The sequence below is a fragment of the Toxoplasma gondii genome, chromosome X (assembly GCF_000006565.2).
Source record: "Toxoplasma gondii ME49 chromosome X, whole genome shotgun sequence".
Classification (NCBI taxonomy): domain Eukaryota; phylum Apicomplexa; class Conoidasida; order Eucoccidiorida; family Sarcocystidae; genus Toxoplasma; species Toxoplasma gondii.
Genome location: NC_031478.1, coordinates 4,550,052 through 4,560,329, shown reverse-complemented (window position 1 = coordinate 4,560,329; position 10,278 = coordinate 4,550,052). Strand labels below are relative to the sequence as shown.

Sequence of the window (10,278 nt, the reverse complement as noted above, 5' to 3'; positions counted from 1 at the left end):
AGGGAGACACGCAAAAAGAAAGGGTGAAAAAGGGCGTAGCCAGAGGGAAACGCCACACTTCAGGAGAACGGAGAACATGGAACCTGCTAATGTGCAATATGAGCACGAACGAACACAGGAAACTGGTCTTGGCGCCCACCAAAGTGGCTGGGAGGCCGCGGGCGGCCACTGCGAAGAATCACGAGAAGAGCAAGTGTGCAAGAAACTATACAGTGCTAGCAGCGATTTAAATATATCAGTTTTCTCCCCCTTTCTTTCCGGACCTCTTAATCCTCACTTTTCTGACTTTTCGTCCGATGTCTCACCCCCCTCCCATTTGCCGCATTCGCTGGCTAGCACTCTGCCGTTGATGTTTGCCGCCGCGCACGCATCCGGGGGATGGGACGAAGAAGAGACAAAAGTAAATCACCAAAAGAGATGCAGAGTCGGGTTTCAGTGAGCAAAAAGACCATCTGGGGAAGGAAACTCTATCGAAAGGGTTCTACGGCACCTCAGTTTGCGGTTTTAGAAGTGCAGAGTACCGTGGAATCCACGGGATCGACATACACACTAACTCGAAGAGCTCTTGGGTCGCTTGGATGTCTTTCGGCCGCATGTAACACAGGTTATGTGAAGTCGGTGGATCCGATAGTCTCTCGCTCTAGGCAACGCCTCGTCTGGCGTCGACAAAGCAAGAGCAACGCCCCGAAGCTAGTTGGAGACACACAGGTCGCAAGTGCTGCGTGAGTGGAAACGGAAAATCCAGAAAACTGTGGGCGACAGAGAGCGTGTGACCCGAAGAAAGCACTAGTTGCAGCGAGAGTGAGACGTCTGGGCAACAAATGGTGGGCGATGAATCGTGGAACCTCCACGCTCTCGATAGAGCTGGTTTTGCCTACAGCCCGGGCAAAGTCCCCAAGGCGTGGCATGTGTCCGGTGGTAAATTCACGAAGATATCTGATTTCCCTTCCTGATTCACAAAACGGCTCTGGGGTGAAATTTCCGGTTGAGCCGCCATATTGGGATCGGTGTCACATGCACTTACCGCCGTGTACCGCATACTCTTGTCGGCAACGTCCGCTAAATTGGGTCTGCCGATCTGGCCGTCTCGCTAGGTTGGTGTGTGGTAACAACCTGCCTTTCGAGGCCGCTGTTCACGACAATCAGTTTCGTCACAAGAACGATGGAAGCTACTGGGCGCTGCAGACCAACGTAATGTTCATAGGTCTTCTAGTGTCTAGCTTTTCATCAACCTGTGTGCACATTTATAGCCCACGCTTGCCTGTGAAACAGTAGTGAGGAGAATTTGCGCACTCCTTTGATGTGTACTTTCGAACACCCTTTGCGCTAGCTGTTTGTGAGCTAGCTGGTGTACCCCAAAATCGTCTGATTGTGACCGCGTGTGCTGAACAACAAAAAAAACAGTTTCACATTCAGCGAGGTGCAGACGCTGCATAACGATCTAGAAAGTTCTACTTTATAGCTGTCCATGCGGTACAGATTCGTTTGCAATGACACTTTTGGTTTATAAGGCGCCGGGAACTATTTCCGCAGATAGAAAGCATGCATTTTCGGTCTTCGTCCGACCGACTGCACACTCGAAATCGTCAGTGCGACGATGACACTGCTGGCACACGCCTCGACTACCTTTTTTTTACTACGTTGATTGCGACGCACCCGTCATGACGGTGGCGGTGAACGCCATGGTAACGTACGGGGAGCTCGAGCGAATCTTCTGCACGTGCACATCACACTATTTCTGCTCTACCGTGCCACAATCCGTAAGACACAGTGTGTCAAGTGCACGCATGCGGTGATTAGGCTATGCAATACGCACGGTACCCATATATGACGAGTGAAGCAGCAGAACGGTTTTATAGGTAGACGTTGGTGTCTCAGTGTCGATGTTTGTGGCGCAAACGACCCGAAACGGTCCATCCATTGTGGTAATTGACGCAGTGTCTGGATTCTACATTTTTTTGGATGCGGTCGGCACTGGCTTGTTAGTTGACTGAATCAGAGACGTGCCACTGGACTGCCAAAACGACGCGCGACACCGAGACTGCATCTCGTCTTGAATCGACAGTGCATGTTTTCACATCTGGGTGCTCTCATGTGTTGTGAGCAACTAATGTTCAAGGATCTTTTTTGTCAGTGTCATGAGATCAAGATGCCGCGAAACCTTTTTGTCCTTGCCGCTGCGATCCTCATGGGGCAGTGTGTGTGCTTCGTTGGTCAAGTTACGTCGAAATTCTCCAGCACTGTTTCCGTTGTTCAGGGCGCAGTAACTTCTGAAGGAGAGCTGCAGAACGAAACAGGACCTGAGGGTGCTCAGGAAGGGCGAGGAATGGAAGGTGATGATCCCACCGTCCTATCAGATACGGCGCGTGCGCCTGGTGACAGGTCAAATGCGCAGAATCGAGGTGAAAAGAGCGACGTGAACCTGCATGCGTCTGTTGTGGTACCGCGGGAGACGGACAATCACGGGGAGTTTTCAGTAACGCTCTACCCACCACGGCCGGCGGAAGAAGACAAGCAGAGTATGGAGCAGAGTGAAAGGCCCGAGTCAGAAGCCGTCCTCCAGGCGAAGGATGACGATGAGGTGAGTGCACTTCGTACGTCGCACAAGTTTCACTCGAAATACCCTGTTGCCTATGCTTCGTAATTCTACCCGCCCGTCTACGATTCATCAGGTTGAGTTTATTGTGGTGTGTAGGTTTGATCTTTGATCATGTTGTACAGAGTGCCAAGGGGGAGAAATGTGTGACACCTTTCGCCGGTCACATCGTTTGTTGTGGCGGGTCGCCAAGTTTCGTATTGGCCCCCGCTTTGGTGAAGCACGCCCCAGCACTTCCAGTGGTGTCAACCACGCTCACACCGGTTCGTTGTTTTGCTGCTTGAGTTTCAGGTATCAGAGGACAATGCTGTGCTGAGCGAACGGCAAGAGTGGCAACGCATCGAAACAGTGGGTAGGGAGTGGTTGAAATCTCAGGTTGCTGCATTTGTGCCGCCAGACGTCACACCTTGGCCTGATCCAGATTCGTCGGTGGATCGGCTGTTTGCAAAGAAGTTTCCCTCCGGGAAACTTTTAATTCTGGAACCTGATGAGCCCGGCGGAACGTATGAGGTACTTTATCGAGGTCCCGTCCTTGGGCGAGGCACCCGTGGGATTGCCTTCAAGGGAACAATGGTGGCCACCGGAGAACACTTTGCAGTGAAGTTGCAATTTGTGCGCAAGTCTTTATTCCGAAGGCGTAGTTCCTTACTACGGGACCTTGTCAAATATCTACAGCAAGAGTTTGCAGTCCGCAATATGCTGGTTGCGGCATACGGCGAAGAAAACGTACAAAAAAAGGGTATGGTGCTGCCTCTAACTGTTCGCCGACGGCATGCGTTCGGCGACTTTATTACAACGCCCTTTAGCTTCACGATGTTTTGGAATTTCCTTGTTTTCTATCCATTAATGAAATGCACCCTAGGAAATCTCTTGGTAGGCCCACATTGGCCGAGAGAAGCGAGATTGTTCGTAGCGAAACGCCTCATCGAGATTGCTGCAGCGCTTCAGCGTGCAGGCGTATTGCATCGAGATATCTTTGAGTCGAAAATCCTTCTTCAAGAAGGTTCAGGTGATATTTTTTTCGCGGATTTCGGAGACGCTTCGGGAAAGCACATGCAGAGTGGTATCGCTTGGATAGAGCTACAGCTTGCAGAGTCCTCCAGGCTCGGTCACTTGGTATACTACGTTTATACAGGAAAAACGTTTACTAAATTCTGGAAGTTCAGGTGCACTGATAACGTGCTTTTTCATAACGATGTGAACGTGAAGGACGTGCCCCTTGCTGATAAACTCATCCGGAATGCAATCAAAGCATTAATAACCTGCAATAAGGATAAGAGGATTCTCCCACAGGAAATTACTGCATCTATTCCGTTTTTCCGGGATGAACCTGAATTCTATGAGAGCAAATGAGACGTTTGATTACCAAGTGCCGAAGGAGAGGTAGAGTGACAGCTACCACTGACACGTTACTGTGGATCAGGGAAATCTTTTGTTTTCCGCGAATTACACATCGGCATCTCTATGATTCATCACAAGAAAGAGGACGCACGCTTTTGACAGCGAAAAACGCCAATGTCGCGTTTAATTCGTGCACGCAGTTGGCTCCTCCGACGGTAAACACATACGCATGGTAGAAAACAACGGAATCAAGGTGTGATCGCATCGTTGTTGTTCGTTGGTGTGTGTCTCCAATGAATCTGCATGTTGATGCCGACCAAGGCTTCTCAGCCTGGAGGCATACTATTAGTCATCGTTTCAGGTGAAGGATTCCGGAGCAGTGATATTGGACTTGTTAGTCTGTTTTCTGTATTCGGGATGTGCCGTTATTTCAGACATACGGTGTCTCCTCCGGTGAACCGGGGTACATGCCATCGCTTAACGACTAACTGATAGGTGAGGAGCTTGTCACATAAATTTGAGCGAAGCATGATTCCTCGCCATAAACACAATGAGCCTGTCTCTTTTGACTTATGGTCTTCCATGTTTTTTCCGGAAGAAGACGAATGGTATTCTGCAAGTGCGTTGACAGCGTTTCATCTTCTCTGTCAAATGTTCAAATGAACTGTCGATTGGCTGGGCACATCGTTTGGTGTCATTTATCAAGATTAGCTTGTGATGTGTTTCCACATGAGCCGGTACAGACCGCAGCTTAATCATGGAAACTGGATGGGTTGAGAAGACTGCCGAGCAGCGGCCGAGGAGGAATGAAAGACGGAGGTGCATCTACGTGGGTACCTGAGATTGTACAGTATTCACTCTAGCTCTCCCCCGATCCGCCTCCCATACACGCCGCAGTTTCCCAGTCGTGTCTCTCGTCCAGCTTTCACACACTGCGCTTCAGCGGTAGACTGCGCCGTTTGACACAAGATGTCCCTTTCTGGCAACCCACACTGGCAAATCACTACGGCGACGACGCTAGAGTATTATCTACGCAAGCATACAATACAAACATGCCGTAGAGTCTGTTTCGTTTCACACCCACACCGGCCCACTAGGTGTCTAACGTTTGCTTTCGTTGCCTCGGATAATATGGAGCTGTTGCTGCTTCGTTACCATGGAACTCGTAGCTCGTGGCAATGTAAACGAAACATGGTATTGTTGTATTACAACCTTGTTACTCCACCCTTAAGAAACAAATATTATTAGTTTCGGTTGCTCCGCAATCTGTATGGCCTTCCTCCTTGCACTATACTTGTATGCAGGTTCGGAGCCCAAAAAAGGTAGTCAGTTCGACACAGCGCTCACCAGAGAGGAATGCCTAAACCAGGAAGGCTTCCGACGCCGACTGTTTGCAACAGGTTGTTAGTGTTTCTAGCCAGAACGTTCCCGAGGTCGCCGAACCCCCAGATATCGTTGGCAGCAGCGCCATCTATTTGTCCTCTGAACAGGGCTTGTGGACCCGCAGCTAGCGTCTGTACCACGCTATTTGCAATGCTGGCAAGCCCTTCTTGAGGCAAAGCGGGCGTAAACATGCTTGGCGTTCCTCGTTGCACCCAGTCGGCGGCTCCCGGATAAACTGATCTGCCCGGATATGTCGGCATGCTCATGCTGTTTACAATAGAGGCCACGGACCCTACCGGATCTGGGAAAGGGAATACGGTCCCTGATGAAGGTGTCTGTAGCTGTTGCGAATATGGTGCTGCACTTCGCGAGTAATCGGAGTGGCCATTATACGAGGGAACAGTTCCATAGCTTTGTCTGGAAGAGTACCGCGGTCCTTGAGTTGCCTCTTGAGTGACCGGTGTAAAAGTGGTCTGGAGCCGCCGCAGAGGGAAAATGTTGTTCTTCGTAGCATCTTCGTCGCCGTCCACAACAACCGTTGTCTGGCCAACATAACGCGGGCGTTGTTTCTTCTCCGACTTTGTTGTGCCGTGCGAGCCTTCGGTTTTTGTTGTAATCGCGTCTTCCTTGTTATGTGCGCTAACGGAACCTGATGGACGCAGTGTACCGAGCTCTAACCCTTTCCTGTCGAACAAAGCTGGTCGACTTTTATGTTGCTGTCGGCTGTCTCTGCTTAGGAACTCTTCCACCGCTGGAACAACTGCCGGTTGTTCCTCGTTAGTAGAGGGGTGGGAATCCGTAGGTTTGTGTCCCCCTGATTCGCGTAGTAGTCGAAGGCCTGTCTGGCGGCCAATCCGGCGGACAGTCTTAGTCACATTGCGTCCCAATTTGGCAACCCCCCTTCGAGCTGCTCGTGCCAGTGGACCGCGAATTTTCGCAGCTCCAAAAATAACGAGAGGTGTGTCCGTCAGGCCCTCTTCTCCTGCGAGGCTATCTATGTCAAAAGGTCGGAACGAAGTGACGGCAACACTGATGAACACAAGCAAGGCTGCACCCGATAGCCGTACGAGACGCGCCATCGTGCACAGAAAAGCAAATCGATGAAATCCCTAAATCCGCAGAGAAAGGCGCATAGAGGGGAAGTGCAGAATAGAACTCGCGTTGCACTTGCGCCGCGGCAGAAACGTGGTTTCAATCTGCAGTCTCCGCGTTTGCTAGGCATAAACCTGATTGGAAGATGTGGCAATACCTGAACGAAAAACGAAGTTCCTGCCAAAACGTTTCACAGCATACCTGCAAAGACTAGCGAGGTGGATTCGCATTTCACAAAGAAGCGGCAGGTATAGAAGCGCGTGCTGTGATGGAGGAACCAAAGGGAGTTCTCAGCCGCATTACATGGCGATGTTGCCACTGCGCTATTGAATACCCCCACCTGCTTAAAAACCTGAGTAACGGAAGAACAAAAGTAACACGATATTCACCCCCAATGAGAGTTGAGTTTTTGGACGCCTGACACTGTGGAGCCTGGGGTTCCTTAGTCGCCAGCGCAGGTAACAGACGATTCCCCTTTTCGCGCGCTCTCTACGGCTTCCATCTTCAGCACAACCCCAGGGAGGGCTTGACGGGAATTACGAGAGAATAGGACACCTGACTTGCCGCGGTAACGCCTGACCAACCTTTTCTCCCCCCATTTTCGGACACACGCGCATCCACCCACCGGGAGAGCGTGTCACTTTTATGTTGTAGACCAGAAGTAGTATTCCTGCCCTTTGGGGCTTGGTATTTTGAGCAATTAGAACGACAGACATTGGTATCTAGTGACAGATCTGAATATCTGTCAGCGCATGCGCTAGAACCAATGAGAATGCAGCACCTTGCCTTCCACCTCTTTTTGCTAGAACTCAGAGAACAGTCAAACAATATTTTGCGTCATTCTTTGTCCCCAATAAAGGCAGGTGACAATCAGGAGAGAGCTAACCCATTTTAATGAGTGCTTTTCACTCTGCACACCATACCAAACAAAAGCACATCCGCGCTTCCCTTGCAGACCTGCTCTGCTGTTATGGCGATGGCTTCGCGGACATGGGCAGCTCAGTATTTATTCCTGTTGGAACAAAGTTAACTCTCCGAAACGTGCGAGTGAACACTGTTTATTTACAGACTTCACTAACTCTGTAGTGATGTGTGTGATCCTAGAAAATAGATGGATCAAGAGATCACGGCACACCCTTTCAAACAGGCATTTTTCTTGGCAGGTCTCTACACACACACTGACAAGCGGTAAAACACAGATTCGGTCTATGACACAGTGCACGACATGTGCGTGGCAGCATGCTGGATCAGGTATAACGCTTTGTCCGTGTCGCTTGAGGAGCAGGAAGCAACAAGAGAGACGGGATTCAACTGTGCGTGGATAGAACGATGTACGATCTTCAGGAGACACAGCGGCACCCCAAAGAGAATTACGTCTTCCCAGTTCGAAATGAATATCCTTCTCTGTGGTGACAAGCTAAACCTTCACCCGCATCACTGCCTCAGTGTGTAGCGTAGATCCACACTGCACACACCACGCATAGCAGTTATTATCCCAACAGTCACTCCGTGTTTGCGGTTCAACCTTCAGAAGTTTAAGAGGGGATTCTCTGGACTACCAAAAAAGATGTATTTCTTCCACTTTCGTTGCGACAACGGATATTGCGTGAGGGGATCTGGATTCGGCTTTAACCGCAAGGTATGTATCAGTGACCCGCTCGTAGTACAGTTCGACTTGGCCTCCCACCTTCGAAGACGAACATCGGCAACTCGAAGCATGACAAAATCAACGTGAGCTAATACAAAAGTCACTCTATTTTCCAGAAGACACTAGTGTCTCCATCCCCAGAAAGTACAAAGTTGTAGAAGAGGCCCTCCGGGGGACCCTTTGCTGCAGCTCCACACACGCCGGGGTCTCCATGGCTTGTCGCTCGCACCTCGTCTTGGAGGCCCGAGCGCGTCACCCCCAACGGATCAGACCTTCCAAAAGTCCCAGTCTTCCACAGTGTGGTCGAAGTACGAACTGTTTTACTCTTGAAGTTTGTGATTCTTGATTGTTCGCAGTCTACGAAGACTTAAGTCTGTGACTTGATACGTTGTAACAACATGATGCAAGGCTCTCGCATGCAGTGCCTGGGTTCCCAGAGCGCGGCTACGATATCACAGATGTCTCCACGGAAATGGCCACGCACTTTCCGGATGGGACTGACTCTTATGGTACTCTTTGCAGCCACGTCAACGCAATATGGCTATTCCCCATCTTCCACCATTGGTGGAGCCCTGCCTTCCGCAGGAACCGCGGTTTCAGATTGTGTCGCAGACACAAACAAGGGTACAACCACCTGCAAGTGCCTCAAAGAAGATACCGCACCAAAACCCCTTTCGGCAACCATGTCGGAAGACTTGAATGTGCTGCAGGTGACCTGCGAAAAGGACCTAAAATGCGCGCCCGACGACGCGAGCGGCCAGAAAGTATGCCCGGAAAACACTACGAGTCTCGATCAGTGCTGTACAACATCCGCCGGAAGTGATGCTTGCATCAATGTCAGCGATATTTTCGCCGGCTCCCAAAACGGCTTACAATGGGATAAAGACACAACCACCACACCCACTTCTACTACCAGGAAGCTGACAGTGCCCAAGGAGAGTTTCCCGTATACTGACCGAAAGTTCGTTGTCGGTTGCTTAAAAAACACAAGGAACCCCGACCAGTGCAAAGTGACCGTAACAGTCACAGCGAGAGCAACTGCAAAGAAAGACCAGACGGTCACTTGCGCCTACGGAGCGAGCAGCAACGCAGAAGCTCAGACCATCACTTTGAGTCCTTCTCAGAACAGTTTCACTCTGGTTTGCGGGACTGAAGGACAAATTCTCCCAAGCACGTACACGAAGAACTTCTGCGTTAGCACAGACAAGGATATCACCACTGCATGCGAACTGAAGGCGTACACTTCCATCATCGAAACCTATCATGAAACATGGTGGAAGGAAACCGACGCAACAAAAGCGTACACACTCCAGATTCCGCCGACGGATTTCCCAGAGGAGGCAGCAAGTATTGTGGTTGGGTGCCAAAAGAAAGCTGCTCAGTCTTCTAACGAGAGGGATAACTCTAGCGAAACGCATTCATTGTCTGCTTGTCAAGTTAAAGTGACGATTGAGGGTTCCCCAAATAGTTCTGGGGCTGCAGCAATGTCCGGCACAAAGGTGTCGCTGACTTTGACAGCCGTCGCCATCATTTCTGCGTTCGCACATGCTATGTGAATGGACGACCTTTGCACGACTGCCTCTTGCGCTGTCTAAATTTTAAGTGGCATATGCCTCATTCTGCACCACTGCACTAGCAGTTCTGCCCTCGCGTGACAGTGTTTGGTTCCGAGGGTCAAACACATCATACCAGGGTCCCAAGTCTTGGTACCATGATTCGCGCCCTTCCACTCCCAAATTACAAGCAGCAACAGCGAGGTCACTCTTCTCATGTTTTTTGTCCGCTAAAGAATTTACGGTGGCTCCCATTGATTGCTTCGATTCCAGATCTTCTCGGTCAGCAGGGAGTAGCCCTGCGCGTGGACAAAACAAACCATTTGTGATTTGTCTCAGTTTTTCCCATTTGATAAGCGTCTAACGAGATCCTCATGCAGCCATGCAGGGCGTCTCATGGTACTGGCTCGACGCTCGCCGAAAAGGAAAGCCTTTACCATGTAAAAAACATATCCTGCTCTACGCTGAGGACTACGACGATGAATAGCTGGGGAACTCGTCTTTTTTGACATGCGAGAAGCACGCCGAAAGAACGCTGCGGCTCGCCTTCTACGGTAGCCTGAACAACTACAACCTGTGATGTCAGCGTGACGGGGAAGAGTCTAAAGCACAAAAACCCTTTTCAGAACGGTTTTCCCTACAAACCGCAGCCTGATTACAGCGTG

At 50.4% G+C, this 10,278-nt stretch overlaps 3 protein-coding genes across 3 annotated transcripts; 2 read left to right on the top strand and 1 right to left on the bottom strand.

Moving 5' to 3' along the window:
* Positions 1–1,646: 1,646 nt before the first annotated feature.
* TGME49_234950 (protein kinase (incomplete catalytic triad)) lies at positions 1,647–4,705 on the top strand. The gene is made up of 3 exons (XM_018780409.1): positions 1,647–1,760; positions 2,258–2,581; positions 2,888–4,705. The coding sequence occupies exons 1-3, from the start codon at positions 1,662–1,664 to the stop codon at positions 3,947–3,949; spliced, it is 1,485 nt and encodes a 494-aa protein (XP_018635846.1). The 5' UTR covers positions 1,647–1,661; the 3' UTR covers positions 3,950–4,705.
* Positions 4,706–4,870: 165 nt separating this feature from the next.
* On the bottom strand, positions 4,871–6,665 carry TGME49_234940 (hypothetical protein). Its single transcript, XM_002368868.2, has one exon. It carries the CDS (start codon positions 6,397–6,399, stop codon positions 5,281–5,283), a length of 1,119 nt encoding a protein of 372 aa, XP_002368909.1. The 5' UTR covers positions 6,400–6,665; the 3' UTR covers positions 4,871–5,280.
* A 1,211-nt stretch (positions 6,666–7,876) lies between these two features.
* On the top strand, positions 7,877–10,250 carry SRS43 (SAG-related sequence SRS43). The gene has a single exon (XM_002368867.2). It carries the CDS (start codon positions 8,459–8,461, stop codon positions 9,614–9,616), a length of 1,158 nt encoding a protein of 385 aa, XP_002368908.1. The 5' UTR covers positions 7,877–8,458; the 3' UTR covers positions 9,617–10,250.
* The last annotated feature ends 28 nt before the right edge of the window (positions 10,251–10,278 follow it).